Source organism: Eleutherodactylus coqui, chromosome 2, assembly GCF_035609145.1.
Source record: "Eleutherodactylus coqui strain aEleCoq1 chromosome 2, aEleCoq1.hap1, whole genome shotgun sequence".
Lineage (NCBI taxonomy): Eukaryota > Metazoa > Chordata > Amphibia > Anura > Eleutherodactylidae > Eleutherodactylus > Eleutherodactylus coqui.
In genome coordinates this window covers 320192619-320216624 of record NC_089838.1, presented here as the reverse complement: position 1 = coordinate 320216624, position 24006 = coordinate 320192619, and the positions used below count along the sequence as shown (strand labels likewise).

The 24006-nt window shown below is 48.1% G+C and overlaps 1 protein-coding gene across 3 annotated transcripts in view; it reads left to right on the top strand.

The window, feature by feature from the left end:
- The window catches only part of ARRB2 (arrestin beta 2), a 44774-nt gene extending 25926 nt beyond the window's left edge, over positions 1-18848 (top strand). For all 3 annotated transcript variants that reach the window (XM_066593754.1, XM_066593752.1, XM_066593753.1), the window contains 8 exons: positions 193-328; positions 10683-10767; positions 13306-13378; positions 13453-13590; positions 13665-13748; positions 13830-13903; positions 16904-16958; positions 17491-18848. In XM_066593754.1, coding sequence (XP_066449851.1) covers positions 193-328; positions 10683-10767; positions 13306-13378; positions 13453-13590; positions 13665-13748; positions 13830-13903; positions 16904-16958; positions 17491-17587 — 742 coding nt within the window. In that variant the 3' untranslated portion in view covers positions 17588-18848. The remainder of the gene's footprint in view (positions 1-192; positions 329-10682; positions 10768-13305; positions 13379-13452; positions 13591-13664; positions 13749-13829; positions 13904-16903; positions 16959-17490) is intronic.
- The last annotated feature ends 5158 nt before the right edge of the window (positions 18849-24006 follow it).

Below are 24006 nucleotides of genomic sequence, written 5' to 3'. Positions count from 1 at the left end.
AAAAGAGGTCACCGGGTGCGCTCACACGGTTATATTCCCTGAATACTCGGACGTCTCTCTTTTATGCCCATGAGTCTATGGGAGTCTAAAAAAAAAAAACGCAGTGAATACAGATGTTACTTGTGTATCCACACTTTTGGGTTTTTTTGTTGCCGTTCATCGTCGCTCTTTCTATTTTTTCTTTACTTGTAGGAACTCGGTGCGTCTGGTCATCAGAAAGGTGCAGTTTGCCCCGGAGAAGGCGGGACCACAACCCGTAGCAGAGACAACAAGGCACTTCCTCATGTCTGACCGGTCATTACACCTGGAGGCATCCCTCGACAAGGAGGTAACGCCGAGCAGCGGTGTATTGTGGGGGGCGATGGTAACATGGTATGTTAGGCTGAATGAAGACAAGGAGGTAACGCCGAGCAGCGGTGTATTGTGGGGGGGATGGTAATATAGTATGTTAGGCTGAATGAAGACAAGGAGGTAACGCCGAGCAGCGGTGTATTGTGGGGGGCGATGGTAATATAGTATGTTAGGCTGAATGAAGACAAGGAGGTAACGCCGAGCAGCTGTGTATTGTGGGGGGCGATGGTAACATAGTATGTTAGGCTGAATGAAGACAAGGAGGTAACGCCGAGCAGCGGTGTATTGTGGGGGACGATGGTAATATAGTATGTTAGGCTGAATGATGACAAGGAGGTAACGCCGAGCAGCGGTGTATTGTGGGGGGTGATGGTAATATAGTATGTTAGGCTGAATGAAGGCAAGGAGGTAACGCCGAGCAGCGGTGTATTGTGGGGGGCGATGGTAATATAGTATGTTAGGCTGAATGAAGACAAGGAGGTAACGCCGAGCAGCGGTGTATTGTGGGGGGGATGGTAACATGGTATGTTAGGCTGAATGAAGACAAGGAGGTAACGCCGAGCAGCGGTGTATTGTGGGGGGCGATGGTAACATAGTATGTTAGGCTGAATGAAGACAAGGAGGTAACGCCGAGCAGCGGTGTATTGTGGGGGGCGATGGTAATATAGTATGTTAGGCTGAATGAAGACAAGGAGGTAACGCCGAGCAGCGGTGTATTGTGGGGGGCGATGGTAATATAGTATGTTAGGCTGAATGAAGACACGGAGGTAACGCCGAGCAGCGGTGTATTGTGGGGGGCGATGGTAATATAGTATGTTAGGCTGAATGAAGACAAGGAGGTAACGCCGAGCAGCGGTGTATTGTGGGGGGCGATGGTAATATAGTATGTTAGGCTGAATGAAGACAAGGAGGTAACGCTGAGCAGCTGTGTATTGTGGGGGGGATGGTAATATAGTATGTTAGGCTGAATGAAGACAAGGAGGTAACGCCGAGCAGCGGTGTATTGTGGGGGCGATGGTAACATAGTATGTTAGGCTGAATGAAGACAAGGAGGTAACGCCGAGCAGCGGTGTATTGTGGGGGGCGATGGTAATATAGTATGTTAGGCTGAATGAAGACAAGGAGGTAACGCCGAGCAGCGGTGTATTGTGGGGGGCGATGGTAATATAGTATGTTAGGCTGAATGAAGACAAGGAGGTAACGCCGAGCAGCGGTGTATTGTGGGGGCGATGGTAATATAGTATGTTAGGCTGAATGAAGACAAGGAGGTAACGCCGAGCAGCGGTGTATTGTGGGGGCGATGGTAATATAGTATGTTAGGCTGAATGAAGACAAGGAGGTAACGCCGAGCAGCGGAGTGTTGTGGGGGGGCGATGGTAACATGGTATGTTAGGCTGAATGAAGACAAGGAGGTAACGCCGAGCAGCGGTGTATTGTGGGGGGCGATGGTAATATAGTATGTTAGGCTGAATGAGGACAAGGAGGTAACGCTGAGCAGCGGTGTATTGTGGGGGGCGATGGTAATATAGTATGTTAGACTGAATGAAGACAAGGAGGTAACGCCGAGCAGCGGTGTATTGTGGGGGCGATGGTAACCTAGTATGTTAGGCTGAATGAAGACAAGGAGGTAACGCCGAGCAGCGGTGTATTGTGGGGGGGATGGTAATATAGTATGTTAGGCTGAATGAAGACAAGGAGGTAACGCCGAGCAGCGGTGTATTGTGGGGGGCGATGGTAATATAGTATGTTAGGCTGAATGAAGACCAGGAGCTAACGCCGAGCAGCGGTGTATTGTGGGGGGCGATGGTAATATAGTATGTTAGGCTGAATGAAGACAAGGAGGTAACGCCGAGCAGCGGTGTATTGTGGGGGGCGATGGTAATATAGTATGTTAGACTGAATGAAGACAAGGAGGTAACGCCGAGCAGCGGTGTATTGTGGGGGGCGATGGTAATATAGTATGTTAGGCTGAATGAAGACCAGGAGGTAACGCCGAGCAGCGGTGTATTGTGGGGGGCGATGGTAATATAGTATGTTAGGCTGAATGAAGACAAGGAGGTAACGCCGAGCAGCGGTGTATTGTGGGGGGCGATGGTAATATAGTATGTTAGGCTGAATGAAGACACGGAGGTAACGCCGAGCAGCGGTGTATTGTGGGGGCGATGGTAATATAGTATGTTAGGCTGAATGAAGACAAGGAGGTAACGCCGAGCAGCGGAGTGTTGTGCGGGGGCGATGGTAACATGGTATGTTAGGCTGAATGAAGACAAGGAGGTAACGCCGAGCAGCGGTGTATTGTGGGGGGCGATGGTAACATAGTATGTTAGGCTGAATGAAGACAAGGAGGTAACGCCGAGCAGCGGTGTATTGTGGGGGCGATGGTAACATGGTATGTTAGGCTGAATGAAGACAAGGGGGTAACGCCGAGCAGCGGTGTATTGTGGGGGCGATGGTAATATAGTATGTTAGGCTGAATGAAGACAAGGGGGTAACGCCGAGCAGCGGTGTATTGTGGGGGCGATGGTAATATAGTATGTTAGGCTGAATGAAGACAAGGGGGTAACGCCGAGCAGCGGTGTATTGTGGGGGCGATGGTAATATAGTATGTTAGGCTGAATGAAGACAAGGGGGTAACGCCGAGCAGCGGTGTATTGTGGGGGCGATGGTAACATAGTATGTTAGGCTGAATGAAGACAAGGAGGTAACGCCGAGCAGCGGTGTATTGTGGGTGGCGATGGTAATATAGTATGTTAGGCTGAATGAAGACAAGGAGGTAACGCCGAGCAGCGGTGTATTGTGGGGGGCGATGGTAACATGGTATGTTAGGCTGAATGAAGACAAGGAGGTAACGCCGAGCAGCGGTGTATTGTGGGGGGCGATGGTAATATAGTATGTTAGGCTGAATGAAGACGAGGAGGTAACGCCGAGCAGCGATGTATTGTGGGGGGGCGATGGTAACCTAGTATGTTAGGCTGAATGAAGACAAGGAGGTAACGCCGAGCAGCGGTGTATTGTGGGGGGCGATGGTAATATAGTATGTTAGGCTGAATGAAGACAAGGAGGTAACGCCGAGCAGCGGTGTATTGTGGGGGGCGATGGTAATATAGTATGTTAGGCTGAATGAAGACAAGGAGGTAACGCTGAGCAGCGGTGTATTGTGGGGGCGATGGTAACATAGTATGTTAGACTGAATGAAGACAAGGAGGTAACGCCGAGCAGCGGTGTATTGTGGGGGGCGATGGTAACATAGTATGTTAGGCTGAATGAAGACAAGGAGGTAACGCCAAGCAGCGGTGTATTGTGGGGGCGATGGTAATATAGTATGTTAGGCTGAATGAAGACAAGGAGGTAACGCCGAGCAGCGATGTATTGTGGGGGGGCGATGGTAACCTAGTATGTTAGGCTGAATGAAGACAAGGAGGTAACGCCGAGCAGCGGTGTATTGTGGGGGGCGATGGTAATATAGTATGTTAGGCTGAATGAAGACAAGGAGGTAACGCTGAGCAGCGGTGTATTGTGGGGGCGATGGTAACATAGTATGTTAGACTGAATGAAGACAAGGAGGTAACGCCGAGCAGCGGTGCATTGTGGGGGGCGATGGTAACCTAGTATGTTAGGCTGAATGAAGACAAGGAGGTAACGCCAAGCAGCGGTGTATTGTGGGGGCGATGGTAATATAGTATGTTAGGCTGAATGAAGACAAGGAGGTAACGCCGAGCAGCGGTGTATTGTGGGGGCGATGGTAACCTAGTATGTTAGGCTGAATGAAGACAAGGAGGTAACGCCGAGCAGCGGTGTATTGTGGGGGCGATGGTAATATAGTATGTTAGGGTGAATGAAGACAAGGAGGTAACGCCGAGCAGCGGTGTATTGTGGGGGGCGATGGTAATATAGTATGTTAGGCTGAATGAAGACAAGGAGGTAACGCCGAGCAGCGGTGTATTGTGGGGGGCGATGGTAATATAGTATGTTAGGCTGAATGAAGACAAGGAGGTAACGCTGAGCAGCGGTGTATTGTGGGGGGCGATGGTAATATAGTATGTTTGGCTGAATGAAGACAAGGAGGTAACGCCGAGCAGCGGTGTATTGTGGGGGGCGATGGTAATATAGTATGTTAGGCTGAATGAAGACAAGGAGGTAACGCCGAGCAGCGGTGTATTGTGGGGGGCGATGGTAATATAGTATGTTAGACTGAATGAAGACAAGGAGGTAACGCCGAGCAGCGGTGTATTGTGGGGGGCGATGGTAATATAGTATGTTAGGCTGAATGAAGACCAGGAGGTAACGCCGAGCAGCGGTGTATTGTGGGGGGCGATGGTAATATAGTATGTTAGGCTGAATGAAGACCAGGAGGTAACGCCGAGCAGCGGTGTATTGTGGGGGGCGATGGTAACATGGTATATTAGGCTGAATGAAGACAAGGAGGTAACGCCGAGCAGCGGTGTATTGTGGGGGCGATGGTAACATGGTATGTTAGGCTGAATGAAGACAAGGAGGTAACGCTGAGCAGCGGTGTATTGTGGGGGCGATGGTAATATAGTATGTTAGGCTGAATGAAGACAAGGAGGTAACGCCGAGCAGCGGTGTATTGTGGGGGGCGATGGTAATATAGTATGTCAGGCTGAATGAAGACAAGGAGGTAACGCCGAGCAGCGGTGTATTGTGGGGGGCGATGGTAATATAGTATGGTAGGCTGAATGAAGACAAGGAGGTAACGCCGAGCAGCGGTGTATTGTGGGGGCGATGGTAACATAGTATGTTAGGCTGAATGAAGACAAGGAGGTAACGCCGAGCGGCGGTGTATTGTGGGGGGCGATGGTAACATGGTATGTTAGGCTGAATGAAGACAAGGAGGTAACGCGGAGCAGCGGTGTATTGTGGGGGGCGATGGTAATATAGTATGTTAGGCTGAATGAAGACAAGGAGGTAACGCAGAGCGGCGGTGTATTGTGGGGGGCGATGGTAACATGGTATGTTAGGCTGAATGAAGACAAGGAGGTAACGCCGAGCAGCGGTGTATTGTGGGGGGCGATGGTAACATAGTATGTTAGGCTGAATGAAGACAAGGAGGTAACGCCGAGCAGCGGTGTATTGTGGGGGGCGATGGTAATATAGTATGTTAGACTGAATGAAGACAAGGAGGTAACGCCGAGCAGCGGTGTATTGTGGGGGCGATGGTAATATAGTATGTTAGGCTGAATGAAGACCAGGAGGTAACGCGGAGCAGCGGTGTATTGTGGGGGGCGATGGTAACATAGTATGTTAGGCTGAATGAAGACAAGGAGGTAACGCCGAGCAGCGGTGTATTGTGGGGGGCGATGGTAACATAGTATGTTAGGCTGAATGAAGACAAGGAGGTAACGCCGAGCAGCGGTGTATTGTGGGGGGCGAAGGTAACCTAGTATGTTAGGCTGAATGAAGACAAGGAGGTAACGCCGAGCAGCGGTGTATTGTGGGGGGCGATGGTAATATAGTATGTTAGGCTGAATGAAGACAAGGAGGTAACGCCGAGCAGCGGTGTATTGTGGGGGGGCTATGGTAATATAGTATGTTGGGCTGAATGAAGACAAGGAGGTAACGCCGAGCAGCGGTGTATTGTGGGGGGCGATGGTAACATAGTATGTTAGGCTGAATGAAGACAAGGAGGTAACGCCGAGCAGCGGTGTATTGTGGGGGCGATGGTAATATAGTATGTTAGGCTGAATGAAGACAAGGAGGTAACGCGGAGCAGCGGTGTATTGTGGGGGGCGATGGTAATATAGTATGTTAGGCTGAATGAAGAAGAGGAGGTAACGCCGAGCAGCGGTGTATTGTGGGGGGCGATGGTAACATAGTATGTTAGGCTGAATGAAGACAAGGAGGTAACGCCGAGCAGCGGTGTATTGTGGGGGGCGATGGTAATATAGTATGTTAGGGTGAATGAAGACAAGAAGGTAACGCCGAGCAGCGGTGTATTGTGGGGGGGCGATGGTAATATAGTATGTTAGGCTGAATGAAGACAAGGAGGTAACGCTGAGCACCGGTGTATTGTGGGGGGCGATGGTAACGTGGTATGTTAGGCTGAATGAAGACAAGGAGGTAACGCCGAGCAGCGGTGTATTGTGGGGGGCGATGGTAAGATAGTATGTTAGGCTGAATGAAGACAAGGAGGTAACGCCGAGCAGCGGTGTATTGTGGGGGGCGATGGTAATATAGTATGTTAGGCTGAATGAAGACAAGGAGGTAACGCCGAGCAGCGGTGTATTGTGGGGGGCGATGGTAATATAGTATGTTAGACTGAATGAAGACAAGGAGGTAACGCCGAGCAGCGGTGTATTGTGGGGGGCGATGGTAATATAGTATGTTAGGCTGAATGAAGACAAGGAGGTAACGCCGAGCAGCGGTGTATTGTGGGGGCGATGGTAATATAGTATGTTAGGCTATATGTAGACAAGGAGGTAACGCCGAGCAGCGGTGTATTGTGGGGGGCGATGGTAATATAGTATGTTAGGCTGAATGAAGACAAGGAGGTAACGCCGAGCAGCGGTGTATTGTGGGGGCGATGGTAATATAGTATGTTAGGCTGAATGAAGACAAGGAGGTAACGCCGAGCAGCGGTGTATTGTGGGGGGCGATGGTAATATAGTATGTTAGGCTGAATGAAGACAAGGAGGTAACGCCGAGCAGCGGTGTATTGTGGGGGCGATGGTAATATAGTATGTTAGGCTGAATGAAGACAAGGAGGTAACGCTGAGCAGCGGTGTATTGTGGGGGGCGATGGTAATATAGTATGTTAGGCTGAATGAAGACAAGGAGGTAACGCCGAGCAGCGGTGTATTGTGGGGGGCGATGGTAATATAGTATGTTAGGCTGAATGAAGACAAGGAGGTAACGCCGAGCAGCGATGTATTGTGGGGGCGATGGTAATATAGTATGTTAGGCTGAATGAAGACAAGGAGGTAACGCCGAGCAGCGGTGTATTGTGGGGGGCGATGGTAATATAGTATGTTAGGCTGAATGAAGACAAGGAGGTAACGCCGAGCAGCGGTGTATTGTGGGGGCGATGGTAATATAGTATGTTAGGCTGAATGAAGACAAGGAGGTAACGCTGAGCAGCGGTGTATTGTGGGGGGCGATGGTAATATAGTATGTTAGGCTGAATGAAGACAAGGAGGTAACGCCGAGCAGCGGTGTATTGTGGGGGGCGATGGTAATATAGTATGTTAGGCTGAATGAAGACAAGGAGGTAACGCCGAGCAGCGGTGTATTGTGGGGGGCGATGGTAATATAGTATGTTAGACTGAATGAAGACAAGGAGGTAACGCCGAGCAGCGGTGTATTGTGGGGGGCGATGGTAATATAGTATGTTAGGCTGAATGAAGACAAGGAGGTAACGCTGAGCAGCGGTGTATTGTGGGGGGCGATGGTAATATAGTATGTTAGGCTGAATGAAGACAAGGAGGTAACGCCGAGCAGCGGTGTATTGTGGGGGGCGATGGTAATATAGTATGTTAGGCTGAATGAAGACAAGGAGGTAACGCCGAGCAGCGGTGTATTGTGGGGGGCGATGGTAACATGGTATGTTAGGCTGAATGAAGACAAGGAGGTAACGCCGAGCAGCGGTGTATTGTGGGGGTGATGGTAATATAGTATGTTAGGGTGAATGAAGACAAGGAGGTAACGCCGAGCAGCGGTGTATTGTGGGGGGCGATGGTAATATAGTATGTTAGGCTGAATGAAGACAAGGAGGTAACGCCAAGCAGCGGTGTATTGTGGGGGGCGATGGTAATATAGTATGTTATGCTGAATGAAGACAAGGAGGTAACGCCGAGCAGCGGTGTATTGTGGGGGGCGATGGTAATATAGTATGTTATGCTGAATGAAGACATGGAGGTAACGCCGAGCAGCGGTGTATTGTGTGGGGGATGGTAATATAGTATGTTAGGCTGAATGAAGACAAGGAGGTAACGCTGAGCAGCGGTGTATTGTGGGGGGCGATGGTAATATAGTATGTTAGGCTGAATGAAGACAAGGAGGTAACGCCGAGCAGCGGTGTATTGTGGGGGGCGATGGTAATATAGTATGTTATGCTGAATGAAGACATGGAGGTAACGCCGAGCAGCGGTGTATTGTGTGGGGGATGGTAATATAGTATGTTAGGCTGAATGAAGACAAGGAGGTAACGCTGAGCAGCGGTGTATTGTGTGGGGGATGGTAATATAGTATGTTAGGCTGAATGAAGACAAGGAGGTAACGCCGAGCAGCGGTGTATTGTGGGGGGCGATGGTAATATAGTATGTTAGGCTGAATGAAGACAAGGAGGTAACGCCGAGCAGCGGTGTATTGTGGGGGGCGATGGTAATATAGTATGTTAGGCTGAATGAAGACAAGGAGGTAACGCCGAGCAGCGGTGTATTGTGGGGGGCGATGGTAATATAGTATGTTAGGCTGAATGAAGACAAGGAGGTAACGCTGAGCAGCGGTGTATTGTGGGGGGCGATGGTAACATGGTATGTTAGGCTGAATGAAGACAAGGAGGTAACGCTGAGCAGCGGTGTATTGTGGGGGGCGATGGTAACATAGTATGTTAGGCTGAATGAAGACAAGGAGGTAACGCCGAGCAGCGGTGTATTGTGGGGGTGATGGTAACATAGTATGTTAGGGTGAATGAAGACAAGGAGGTAACGCCGAGCAGCGGTGTATTGTGGGGGCGATGGTAATATAGTATGTTAGGCTGAATGAAGACAAGGAGGTAACGCCGAGCAGCGGTGTATTGTGGGGGGGCGATAGTAATATAGTATGTTAGGCTGAATGAAGACAAGGAGGTAACGCCGAGCAGCGGTGTATTGTGGGGGGCGAAGTTAACCTAGTATGTTAGGCTGAATGAAGACAAGGAGGTAACGCCGAGCAGCGGTGTATTGTGGGGGGCGATAGTAATATAGTATGTTAGGCTGAATGAAGACAAGGAGGTAACGCCGAGCAGCGGTGTATTGTGGGGGGCGATGGTAACATAGTATGTTAGGCTGAATGAAGACAAGGAGGTAACGCCGAGCAGCGGTGTATTGTGGGGGGCGATGGTAATATAGTATGTTAGGCTGAATGAAGACAAGGAGGTAACGCCGAGCAGCGGTGTATTGTGGGGGGCGATGGTAATATAGTATGTTAGGCTGAATGAAGACAAGGAGGTAACGCCGAGCAGCGGTGTATTGTGGGGGGCGAAGTTAACCTAGTATGTTAGGCTGAATGAAGACAAGGAGGTAACGCCGAGCAGCGGTGTATTGTGGGGGCGATGGTAGATCATATATGAAATCTAGAAAAACAATACACACTTAGCGATCGCTGCATTAGGGACCGCTGGTACTTGACATCCGGTCATTGGTAACCTGGTACCATGTGATGGCGCCGTCACAACCTGCTCTCCAATAATGCACTGACCTCCTCTGCACAGAAGAAGCCAACACTTGCAAGTAATGATGGTGACTGACACCCAGCAGGCAAATTGTTGGTGCCCGGATGTGAGGTGCAGGTACTAATGAAACAGACATACTTGTTGGCTATGCACCAAGATCGGCTGAACCATGGACAAACCTCCGACAGAAGATCATTAGTAAACCACATAAGGTTGTTCCTAAAGGTGATTGTTTGGTATCACATCTGGTATCTCCGAAACGACATGTTACATTGGACCAATTGACCCAGTGGGGAACTTGGACAACTTTCCCCACTGACCATGCGGCCTTCATGTTGTTGACTGGGATTCAATAGCTGAAGACTAACAAGGGTGACCCACATCATCACCAACAACGCCTCGCTTGGGCCCAGGGAAGACCTCAATGGACCTTGGATACATGGCAGAAGGTCATCTGCAGTGATGAATCCTTGCTGTCGTGGCTGGCCGGATTCACATCTGCCATAAACAGCATGGAGCCGTATCCCATGGGTCCATCGTTGGGCGCAGCAGGCCGGTGTTGGCGGTGTCACGGTCTGGGGAGCGTTTTCCTGGCCTTTCCTAAGGCCGTTGGTCATCCTACCTCAATCATGAACGCTACAGGGAGCTGTTGGTCGACCGTCTGCCCCCGTATCTTCAGGAGGTCTTCCCCGGCCGCAGTGACCTCTTCCAACAAAAATTGTAGACCGAAAACTTTTTTTAATGAACAAATTGGAAATGTACAATGGGAAAATATCTGTAGCCCAGTATAGCGATATGGAGACGTTGGTGGCGTTTACGGGGAGCTGTACAGTGATGACGACTACAATACCCCGATCGAGTGTCACTGGGCTTCATAGAGGGGTAAAAAAAGGAATTGCTTGATATTTTCTGCATCCGTACCCTAACTAGTGTCTCTTTCCAGCTATATTACCATGGCGAGGCCATCAATGTGAACGTTCACGTAACCAACAACTCCAGCAAGACGGTGAAGAGGGTGAAAGTGTCCGGTAGGTGGAGTAATTCTACAGTCATTAATAGAGAGCCCCCAAATATCAGACGGACGGATCATCCCTGCAGTTTTCTTCTCCGTTAACGACCGATGTTAATTAAGCTCTTCCTTAGAATCTTCAGCCATGTGATCTGAGGGACGGCGGAGCTCCCAGAACTTCACTTTCTGTCTGAATGGAGAATGAAACATAGTAATCAGGATCAGCCCTTGAGGAGTTACGGCCCTAACTCCACCCCTTTCCCACCTTCCTCTCCATCCACCTTTGATAAGATTTTTGTAGCCTGTATATACAGGGAAGGCTGTGAATCACTGATGGCTCCGCCCATTGGACTGTTCAGTTCAGAATGTGCAGAGATATAAATGAATGAATGCCAGTTCTACTGAATCTTCCCCATAGAACTATATATCAGTCCGCTCGGCTCCTCCGACTCTATAACATGCTGCCTGCAGTTAGAACAGCTTGTTTGAGCTGACAGACTCCATTCAAGGCCCGCCACAGGCACTGCTTAGTAGGCAGAAATAGCTGGAGTACATACAGATAGACCATGGTCACCACTTCTCTGGTCAGTTGGCCATAACGCCACCCACTGGTGGTCCTACTATTCTCCTTTCAGCAGTTAGAACCACAAACTCATCTGGCCTCTAACTGTATATACTGCAGCCGAGCTGATGAAGGGGTTTTTGCCCGAAACGTGTATTTTAATGCTGTTTGTAAGATTTTAATACTTATTGCCTAATAAAGGAGACGTTGATCTTCGATTACCAAAATTCATCGTCTGTTTCTGGAGAGTCGCGCCAAATTACCAGTTCTTGCTCAATAAATACCTCCATTGACGCCCACTTTGTGGAGCGGTTTACGGCCGGTGGTTCCTCCATAGTATCCTTTACTCTACTTGTTCACACGGCTTTTGTCTGTCTCTTGTGCTATTATCTCCCACGTGGCTTTTGCTCTACCCCCCCATTCTGCATATGATACCCAAACGGCGCATCACGATCTTGTCGTGGGTGAGAGATATATGGAGGTGAGCTACCCTCCCTCTGTCGGGCCATTTTAATGTCTAAATTGACAACTGCATCTAAATGGTCAACAGCCTTTATCAGAATTATCACCGATCGCAGCTTCTGTGGCCGGGCGTCTGTCGTACAGCTGACACCAACCACGTATGGAGTGGGCTCAGCTCTTGGGCCTGTCCCATACATGTTCCACCACCAGAGGGCGTATGTGTACACTCTTGTGTGAAGGGGTTAATTAATGTTCTATTTTGTTTCACCTATTGAGACTTAAAGGGGTTGTCCCGCGGCAAAATTGTACATTTTTTCTCTGCCCAGTCCCCCTCCTAAAGCAAACATGATAATCTACTTGTGGAAAGCGATTTTTAAAGAGTTTCTACTCACTGTTAGATCGTTTCATGAAGTTATAAAAATTCTTCTTCCAAGATGGCCGCCGTCATTTCCCATGGTGCACCGCGGGTCTTCTCCCATGGTGCACTGCGGGTCTTCTCCCTGGTGCACCGTGGATGTTCTTCTCCAGTCTGAGCTCCATTGCCGATTACAGCCACCTCATTGGCTGATCGGCACCATGTGACGGGGGCGGAGCTATGCGATGACGCTGAGAAGGGGGAGGAGCCAGGACGCAGCTCGTGAGCAAGGACCTTCCAGAAGGGGATTCCTGTCTGCGTAAGCGCGACTGTTCCGGCGACCAGAGAAGCAGTTTGCTCGTCGCCATGGAGACGGGGACGCCAGCACCAGGTGGGGATAAGTGTATAACTTCTGTATGGCCAATATTTAATGCACGATGTACATTACAAAGTGCATTAATATGGCCATACAGAAGTGCATAACCCCACTTGCTGTCGCGGGACAACCCCTTTAAGTTTCTCCATGATAACAGACCACAAACAGACCCCCGCGTTGTCTGAGCCTAAGGTCCTATCCCCTTCCTTCTGTCCTCTCCTTCTGCTTAACCTGCCAGGTGTAACTTGGGACAAAGTGAAGAAAGTCAGACTACAGCAGGTTTATTTGTAGTCTGTTACCATGGAAACTTACAGGTCTGCACAGAAGTTGTATACATAGAATGGTAGGAAATTTTTAATTAACCCCTATAGCAAAGTTTCTCTATTTTTGATGCATAAGGACAACAAATTATTTGGTTGTGAAGATGGATATGGCCTTAAAGGGGTCTTGGGGAGCCTAAATACTTACATGGACCTGTTGGCGCCTCCTCTTCCAGCCTGGTTCCAGACATCAGGTCACTTAGTATGACACTCGTCACGTCACCGCAGACCCCTTTATATCTCTGCCTCGGCTGTAACAGAGAAGGGGGATTGCTTAGCTATGAAGATGAGCCGAGCAGTCGGCCCCTGTGATGACGTGATGGGCACAGAGAGGGGGGCAGTACCATGTCACCTGGTGCCAGGGCTGGAAGTGCGGGGTGCGACACCTCGGGTCCATTCACGTATTTACACTCCCCTTAAACTGTCTGCTGTTTTGATGGCTGTCTAATTTGTTCCTCATTGACTCTTGTGTTTCCCTTCAGTCCGGCAGTACGCTGACATCTGTCTGTTCAGCACGGCCCAGTACAAGTGCCCCGTCGCTCAGATAGAACAGGAGTGAGTACGGACCCCTCTCCCCCTGACTTCTTGGACCCCCAGCCCCTCGCTCACTCTCGCTCTCTTCTCCTCAGTGACCAGGTAGCCCCCAGCTCCACCTTCTGTAAAGTATACACGCTCACCCCTCTGCTGTCCAACAACCGGGAGAAGAGGGGCCTGGCATTAGACGGGAAGCTGAAGCATGAGGACACCAACCTGGCATCAAGTACCATGTGAGTGCCGCTGCGTTATGGAGGGCCATACTGCGATATAGGGGTCTTGTAACCTCTGCTTGGTTTGCTTCCAGAGTGAAGGAGGGATCCAGTAAAGAGGTGCTGGGAATACTGGTCTCCTACAAAGTCAAAGTGAAGCTCGTGGTGTCCCGTGGAGGGTAAGTACTCGGCACATTGGCCATCTCTGTCTGCTATAGGTGGTGACGTAAGGACTGATCTCACCATTCTGTCTCTCCCAGTGATGTTGCCGTGGAGCTGCCTTTTGTTCTAATGCATCCAAAGCCCCCGGAGACGGTGACCCGTCCGCTATCTGGTGAGTGTTATACCCCGAAGCAAGGTGGCCTGTTCTTGTGTGGTTATTAGTATGTCTGTTTGCTGCCATCTTGTGGGAAGAACAGGGAACTACATTTTTTCCACCACCTTACAATTAAAGGGGTATTTCGTGCTTTTCCAACTGATGACTTATCCCCTGTAGTACATGGATGGAGGTCCACCCGCTCTGGACTCCTGTCCATCAGCTGATTGTACGGCCTGCTGTCAGTGCAACAGGCCAAATGTCCTCATCAGTGGTCAGAGTAGGAAGTGGGAGCGCCGGCTTTACACATATTGAAATCATTTGGAGCGCCATGTTAATACGCCTCTTATGGTCAGGACATTACAGTATAGCCCTTTAAAAGGGGTTATCTGAAGACAGACTTTCATCGCCTATCCATAGGATATCTGCTAGAAGGCTCATTAGTGGGGGTCTCGCCGCTGAGACCCCCACCAATTCCTCAGGACGCAGGTCCTGTGTTTCCTTCTTGTCACTGAGGACTTGCCGCACGCACCTGCAGTGTTTTTTTTTGTTTGTTTTTTGTTTTTTTTTTAAATTTTCTTAAATAAGCTTTATTTGACTTAATTGAACTTTTTTTTTTAAACACATTTTTTTTTTAACCCCTTCCCTCCCCAGGACGTACCGGTACGTCCTGGGAGCCTGGTACTTCCCGCAACAGGACGTACCAGTACGTCCTGGGGATAGCGCGAGATCACATATGATCCCGCAGCGGGAGCCGGCTGTCAGTCACAGTCGGCATCCCGCTGAAGGGAAAGAGTTCACAGAAGGAGCGCGCTCCCTCTGTGTCTCCGTTCGTCTCTCGCGATGTCATCGCGAGAGCCCGGCCTGTCACCATGGCAACAGGACGCCAGACACTGGCGTCCTGTATTGCCAATGCCTATTATCACTGTATAAGCGATAAGGCATGGCAGTAGCTCTGCCATGCCTTATGACAGCGATCATAGGTACAGTGCTGCAAGTCCCTCAGAGGGACTCAAATAGTGTAAAAAAAGAAAAGAAAAATGTAAAAAAAAGAAAAATGTAAAAAAAACCCCCTTTTTTATGCTTTTTCTAATATTAGCATAAAAAAAGGGAAAAAAAATTAAAACCCCACATATTGGGTATTGACGCGTCCGTAACGACGTGTACAAATAGTTGAACACACTTTTTTTATTTTGTACGGCAAAAAGCGGTAAAAAAAAATGCTAAAAAACAGAGGCAAAATACTAATTTTTAGCATTTTGCCTCCCAAAAAATGCAATAAGTGATCAAAAAAGCCGTACATTCCCCAAAATGGTACCAATAAAAACTACAGCTCGTCTCGCAAAAAATAAGCCCTCACAGAGCTCCGTACATAGAAAAATAAAAAAGGACTTTGAATGCAGCGATAGAGAAAAAAAAATTTCCAAAAAAAGGGGTTTTTATTGCAAAAAAGTGTAAAAACCTTAAAAAAATATAAGAATTTTGGTATCGTTGTAACCGTACCGACCCGCAGGAAAAATTTAGTGTGTCATGTATGCTGCATGATTAACGCTGTAAAAAACAAATCTATGGCAGAATTGATGCGTTTTCTCTCCCTACGATCATAAAAAAAAATGATAAAAGTTTTACGATATAGCCTATGTACCCAAAAGTGGCACCGATAAAAACTACAGATCGCCACACAAAAAACAAGCCCTTATACGGCCGGGTCGACGGAGAAAAAAAAAAAAGTTATGGGTGTTGAAAAATGGAGATGGAAAAATACCAAAAATCGTTTGGTCCTCAACGCCAAAATAGGCCGTGTCATTAAGGGGTTAACACATTTTTTTTGTCCCTCTAAAAGACTTCAAGATGCAATTGTTGGTATGCATAGTGTCCCTTGCACTGCCTGAGGCAAGGTTTGGTAGGCTGGCATGCTTGGCAGATCCGTAGGCCATAATGGGGCCTCTGGCTGCCATGAGAATCCATCTGCACCCCACAATCACATTGTAGGTTGCTCATAGATGACAGGAGGAGCCACCTCCCCATCACCTGCTTACAGACTGATCGCTGTTGATCGTGGCATAATAGGGGTTAAACAGCCTGGATGAAGATTTATCTGCTCCCGGCTGCTAGTGCAGGGTCCCTGCTGTCATCTAACATCCGGCTCTACCCTGCACGCCATTCCTGTGCCAACCTTAGATTTAGAGCAACCGAGCCCAAGGCCTCTTGGTGGCCGTGAAAACCCATATGGCCGCTCAGGAAGGGGCGAATAATCACATTTATGTATTCGCAAAATAATAGAACATAATAGTAATAACACTAGTAATAATGCCGCCAAAAATCCAATCATTAAAAGTAACTTGTACCACGCGGTGAACCCAGATACTTACCTCTTCTCCCCCTGGAAGTAACAGAGCGGCTCCGGTGAGTCTCCTGCTGTCAGCGCTGGCCAGAAGTCAGGTGACCACTACGACCTATCGGAGAACGCAGCATCACCTCCTGTTCTCCCGGCCTTGGCGCACACATCCTGGGCGCCATGATGCCAGGAGTCCTGGACCGGACCTCACCTGACTTCCGGTCAGCACTGCCAGCAGGGGACTCACCAGATCCGCTCATAGACGGACGACTACCTATTTATACGGGCCGTTTGGCATCCAGTGTTACGCATGCAGAAATTGGATGAATTCCCGTTCGTCGTTCAGTCGGGGCATTTACACCGAACGATAATCCTTCAGATTCCCTCTGGATTCTAGAATCCGTGTGGTTGTCCGCCATGATGACTTGTTACGGACGGCTGTCATTACAGAGGGGCCCCCGGGGACGCTGCATATTCAGTTTAATATGTCAAAAAGCCCTGACTTAGACTGGCCTGGTTAGATTTAACCTGTAGCCTAGAGGGGGCGCCATACTGATGCTCCCGTACCTAGCTATAACGCCCCGCGTTGTCTCAGCGGAGCATCCATACTGATGAAGTATCGTCACGCCATCCGGACCCCCCCCCCCCTCGTTCTGAAGCTTCTGTTTTCTTCATTTCAGAGTTCCCTCAGACAGACGTCCCGGTTGACACAAATCTCATAGAGTTTGATACAAAGTAAGTGAACCCTTTCTTTATCTCTCGGGTGTATAGATATCAGTAAATGCTGCCTCATTAGTGGGAAATCGCCAAGTGTCTGGGGAAGCGGGCAGCACAGGTGCTAGGGTACTAGCCGCGGGGCTACCTGTGGACCATAAGGAGTGTGCCCCAAGCAGAGCGCTCCAAGGGCCACGGAATCGCTGAACTCTAACGATTAACCCTTTGAATACTATCGGTGGTGTGCTCGGACCCGCCTTGATCGAGACATTCGCGCACCTCGAATGCCCCAAGTGAATGGAGTGACATCGCACATGCGTGACCGCCGCTCCATTGGCTTCTGTATAGCGGAGGGAGGCAGCCAAGTGCATCTATCTTCCTCCTCCCCATAGAAGTGAATGGAGCGGTGGTCGGTCACACACATCACCGCTCCATTCATTTGGTGCATTCAGGGTAGTCCGACGTCACAATCTGTGGGGGGCTCCAGCGGTCAGTAAAGGTAAACCTGTGTCTTGTGTCCCCCTGCTGATGGTCGGCTCCTCTGCCTGTTTAGTTTCCTTCAGGATGACGACATCGTATTTGAAGACTTCGCCCGACTGAGGCTCAAGGGATTAAAAGACGACAAGGACGACGACGAAGCCTACTGCTAGCCTCACCTGTGAAGGCTCCACCCCCTGTCACTGGAGACTCCGCCCTCGCCACAAGTGGAGTCCGCACCCTGATCCTGGAACGGGAGACCTCTCAGATGTACACATGTGTAGCCGAGGACGGGGCAGCGCACAGCTGGATGTATATAGTCACGTCAGGCGGGGGAGGGGCTGTACAGTCTAAACGTACGCACAGAGCGGCGACCTGTAGGTGGCGTCATACATAGTCGGTCTGTATACCTGCCGCAGCGTCACGTGTATACCGGGATCAAGGAGCGTGGATGTACATAGGGTGGGATCATGCTGCCAATCACACACTGAACACGTGGAGCGACGCCTTGTATATAAACGGCATTCAATGTGATTGCGTCACTCTGTAGTCTCGTTTATACCCCAACCGATCAAACATTTGTACACGAGCTGCAGGCGCGCTCATCTGTACGCACCCGTTCTACGTGTGCTTTAAGGTTTATTTCCATAATTTTTTGTTATTTTTTTTTACAAATTTTTTTTGTTTATTTTCTCAACTTTTCCAATTTTTAAAATTTTTTTTTTCTACTTCTCCCCCAACCCAGACCCGGGCCGCCCGGTCCGCGCACAGCACAGGTAACACTGCACTGCCTTCTCGCACCTTCCTATCGACGCCGCCGCAGGGTGTTTTTTAGTTCTAATTTTTAACAGCTGTGAATTAGTAGAATCTGGGGGTGCCTTTTCCGGGGGGCACGGGGGTTTGATAGCGCCCTCCCTAGGTAAGGGCCAGGTTTGTGTCACTGTCATGAAATTTTACTGGAGTTTTACTTTTATTTTTCAAGCGTGACAAAGGGAGATGGGTGTTTGACGCGTTTCAAGTCCTACTGATACAGGAGGGGCACGAGGGGGATGAACGTGGTCTCAGGGAGTTTCAGAGCTGCAGTCGTCGTCTGGTTTAGCCTGGTAGCAGGGCGAGTGGATCTCCACGTTGGGATGTGGATGGCGCACGCGTCGCTTCTGATACACGAATGAAATGTGTGAGCCTCTTCTGTAATTACCGTCGCACAAATGGCCGGTGTCATACACCTTCTTCTCCGTCCCCTCCTAGTTTAACCTTTTTTTTTTTTTTCTGGCTTTGATTCATAATGTATTTTGTCTTCAGATGTAAAAATGATCTTTCTGTGTTGTCGATAAAGCTCCACAGGTTTAAAAAGAAAAAAAAAGCTTTATTTTTTACCTTTTTTTGTTTTTGCTACAAATATTTGGTGAGGAGCAATAAAAATCTGGTGAATAATGGCGCCTCCTATGTCTGCTTATTGTACGGCCACAACACAAGCCTGGAGGGACGGCTGGGACCGAAAGAAGGGGAAATGTGGCTCAGCGGTTAGCGCTGTTGCCTTGCAGTGATGGGTGTCCTCGGTTCAAATCTGACCAATATCTGCATGGAGTTTGTATGAAATGTATAAACAAAGGTGATGATGATGAAACATACAAACTGTAAGCAGATGTTAGCAGATTGGAACTTAGGACCCCCGAACTGCAAGGCAAGAGTGCTGACTGCGGAGCCGCAGAGAAGAGAAGCTGCAGCTTCAGGGATCCGGCCACCAGAGCCGCATGAGGACTTGTTTTTTGTAGCAGAAGTTGTCCGCTCTTGCTGACAACTTTATCTTCCAAAAGGTCAAAGAGAAAACAAGAGGGTCTACTATCTTGGACTTAATTCTTACCAACAGGGAGGGAATGGTTGAGGAAGTAAGGGTGGCTGGGACCTTAGGAGGCAGTGATCATGCTATCCTTGAATTTTGGATAAAAAGGAGAGGAAGACCTGAGAAAACTCAGACCTCAAGGTTGGATTTCAGAAAGGCAGATTTTAATGAACTCAGAAAGAGGGTAGGAAGAATCCAATGGCTGGATGTTCTTAAGGACAGAAATGCCCAAGAAGGTTGGGAAATATTGCAAAATGAGATTCTCAAAGCCTAAAACAATCCCTAAAAGAAGGAAGAATGGGAAGCATTTAAAGAGACCAGGATGGATGAACACAGAACTTGCACATCTGTTAAGAACTAAGAAAAACATGTTTATCAAATGGAAAGAGGGGGGAATATCTAAAGAAGAATATAATGTGGGATGCAGAAACTGTAGGGAAAGTGTCAGAAAGCTAAAGCTGATAATAAATTGAGGCTTGCAACAGAGGCCAAAGACAATAAAAAGGGATTTTGGGGTATGTCAAAAGCAAAAGAAAAGTCAAAGATGCTATTGGATGCTTACAGGATGAAAATGGTGAATTAGCTAAGTATGATGTTAAGAAGGCCGAACTTTTAAATTCCTATTTTGTATCTGTTTCTCTCAGAAAGTAGATGGAACATTAACTGATCTTCTCTGTGCTATTGGGGGAATAAAAGAATGCAGGCTATCTGTAAGCAAAGAGATGGTGAGGAAACACTTAGCTAACTTACATGAATTCAAGTCTCCAGGTTCAGATGAATAACATTTTAGGATACTAAAGGAAGCAGCAGAGGTAATTGCTGAACCACTCGCCATAATCTTTGAAAATTCCCAGAGAACACGAGAAGTCCCAGAAGATTGGAAAAGGGCAAATGTTGTCCCTATTCAAAAAAGGGAAGAAGGTGGATCTAGGAAACTACAGGCCTGTGAGCCTGACTTCTATATCGGGAAAGATCTGTGAACAAATTATTAAACAGCATGTATGAAAGTACTTGGATACAAATGGAGTAATTAACCAGAGCCAGCATGGGTTTGTAACAAACAAGTCATGCCAGACAAATCTAAATTCCTTTTATGATAAGATCACTGACTGGGTTGAGGGACATCTTTGAGAGATTGTTTTGCATTAAAAATAATTTGTATTCAAGTAGCGTCTCCGCTGCCAATTATGTATGTTAATGAAGCCTTCACTGAGCACAGGCTAATAGCCTGAGGTTATTAGCAGTGCTCAGATCCTTTGTTCTCCATGGGGGAAACAATGCTATCAGCACTCCCCCATGAAGAACGACTGATAAAGCTTGATTTTAAGGATCAGCGTCAGGTGCCCGAAATGCTGGTGCCCAGCGCCTATTTACATGCACCGATTATCGCTAAAACGATCGCCGATGCGTGAAGTTTTAGCGAAAATCGTCCAGTGTAAAGGGGCCTTTAGGTGGATTCAGAACTGGCTGAGTAATCGAACTCAGGGAGTGGTCATAAATGGCTGCACATCCAAGTGGTAGAATGTATCAAGTGCGGTACCACAAGGCTCTGTCCTAGGCTCAGTGGTAGTCAACGTTTTTATGAATGATCTGGAGAAGGGAATTGATGGGAAACTGATCAAAATTGCTGATGACACAAAGCTAGGAGGGATAGCTAACACTAGAGAAGACAGTATTTAAAAAGATCTAGAAAAGCTTGAACAGTGGTCGGCGACTAACAGAATGGTATTTAACAAGAAGAAATGCCAAGTCCTACATCTGGGCAAGAAAAATGAAAAAAACACATACAGAATAGGAGGAATTGGGCTAAGCAGCAGCAAATGTGAAAAAGACAGGTATGCTAATAGATCACAGACTGAACATGAGTCAACAATGTGATGCAACAGCCAAAAAGGCAAACACAACTCTGGGATGTATTAAGAGAAGCATAGAGTCTAGATCACATGAGGTAATTATCCCCCCTCCACTCTTCCTTAGTCAGGCCCTTATTTGGAATATTGTGTCCAGTTCTGGGCACCCCACTTTAAAAAAGACATTGACAAACTGGAGCAAGTTCAGAGAAGAGTTACCAAGATGGTGAGCGGTCTGCAAATCATGTCCTATGAGGAACGGTTAAAGGATCTGGTAATGTTTAGCTTGCAAAAAAGAAGGCTGAGAGGAGACTTAATAGCCATCCACAAATATCTGAAGGGCTGTCCCAGTGCAGACGGATCAGCCCTATTCTCATCTGTACAAGGAAAGACTAGAAGCAATGGGATGAAACTGAAAGAGAGGGGAGACAGATTAGATATTAGACAGTGAGGGGGATCAATGGGTGGAACAGGTTACCACAGGAGGTAGTTAGTTCTCCGTCAATGGAAGTGTTCAAACAAAGGCTGGACAGACCTCTGTCTGGGATGATTTAGTGAGTCCTGCACTGAGCAGGGGGTCGGACCCGATGACCCTGGAGGTTCCTTCCAACTCTATCATTCTATGATACCTGAAAACTCCTTAACGCCACAGGGTATAAGTACATCCTGGCTGTGGGCTACCCAACACAACAGGGCATACATTTACGCCCTGTGGATAGCAAGAGATCCCGCTCTATCCAGCAGTGGGAGGCGGCAGTCGCAGATAGCTGGCCTCCTGCTGCAACAGCGGGGGTGCATCGGGACAGTGACCTCCACTGATAACCCCCCTTACACGCCACAATCTATGTAGATCACGGCATGTAAAGGACACAGAGGGAGCACGCTCCCTCTGTCACGTCATCAGACCCCCACAATGTAATTGCTGAGGGCTGACTGGTTGCCCTGCTTTGTCATTGCCTATGATCCCTATTACAAGCGATAAGGCATGTACAAGTTCCCTACAGCAGTGTTCCCCAACTCCAGACCTCAGGGACCGCCAACAGGTCATGTTTTCAGGATTTCCTCAGTGTTGCTGTAATTGTCAGTGCCTCTGTCAGTGCCTCAGACATTGCCACCGGTGTTCTTACCATAGGATATCCTGAAAATATGACCTGTTGGTGGTCCCTGAGGACTGGAGTTGGAGACCTCTGCCCTACAGGGATATAAATAATGTAAAAAAAATTTTTACATTTAAAAAAATTTGAATCCCACATATTTGGTATCGTCGTTTCTGTAACACTTTTAGGGCTTATTCAGTCGACCATATATTGGCCGGGTATTCACGCTGGCCGATATACGGCGTCTCTCTCTGCAGGGAGAGGAGGCTGGAAGAGCCGAGAACAGTGCACTGAGCTCCCGCCCCCCCCCCCTCTGCCTCCTCTCTGCCCCTGCACTATTTGCAATGAGAAAAGTCAGGATGGGGGTGGGGCTAAGTGCTGTGAATCAGCTCCGCCCCTGTCCTGCCTCTCTTCATTGAAAATAGTGCATGGGGATAGAGAGGGGGCGGGAGCTCAGAGCACTGCTCCCGTCTCTTCCAGCCTCCTCCCTCTGCAGAGAGAGAGACCGTATATCGGCCGACATGAATGCACGGCCGATATACGGTGGTCTGAATGCACCCTTATCTTGCACGGCAAAAAGCGTTTAAAAAAACTACAAAAAAATTTGTCTTTTTTTTTTTTAGTTTTTGCCTCCCAAAAAAACGCAATAAAAGTGAATAAAAAAAGAAGTATGTATCCCAAAATGGTATCCATAAAAACTTCAGCTCATCATCCAAAAAAACAAGCCCTCACAGAGCTCCGTCCCTAGAAAAATAAAAAAGTTATAGGACTTTGAATGCAGCATTTAGAAGACAAAATTTCCAAAATAACCCGCTACCTGTAATATGTCATTTATAAGAAGCCCCGGGAACGCTCGTTTAGCTGCAGTTCCAGGAGCAGCTTGTTGAGCGCCTTCTGTTTGAGACCGCTGCACCGCAGCGAGATTACGAAGGCTCACAGAGCGCCACTTTCTACACCCCATACTGGCTACTGAGGTCAAGAAATACCCCCAAAAAAACCATGAGAGGAGGGGGGATACCTGGTTTTACTGCCCCATGTGCCCATCCCAACCAGCCCCCTGTCTTCGGACACACCATTTACATTATTATATTTATCTAAGATTTAGGGAACGCCAAAAAGGGGCACGGAAGGGGGGGGGGGGGGATTATTTTTGGGGAGTCAATTTTTTTTTTTCTGCACAAGCGAGCAATGGGGCCTGAAATTTATTCAGTTGTACCCTGAAATCCAACGGGTGTTCCCTCCATTACAGGCCTTACCATGTGTCCTGTAAGCAGATTAGGGCCACAATGGGTATGTTTCTGAACACGGGACAAACAGGAGTATCTATTTTTGGGTGCAAATCCTGATTTTCATGTGCACTAGAGAAAAAAAAACTGTCTTTAAAATGACATTTTCCTCCTAAATTGCATTAACTCTTGAAACAAACTGTGGGGTCAAAATACTCCTGCCCCCCCACCCCCACCCACAGTATATACATTAAGGGGTGTAGTTTTTAAAATGAGGTAATTTGTGGGGGTATCCATCATTCTAAGACCTATGAGCCTTTGTAATCTTGGCGATCAAGTCAAAATTAAAAAAAAATAAAATAAGTTTCTCAAAATTTTTTTGTTAAATTTCTGTCTCCTAAATGGTTACAAAACTAAAGTTTTTTAAATGTGCTTCCAGAATAAAGCAAACAGATGATATTTCCATAAAAAATGTGTACAGTATGTTTGCAGATATTTGACATATTGCAGTTAAATGTGAAAGCTAACACCTTTTTCAAAATTTTCCCAATTTTTGCACTTTTAATATACACAAAT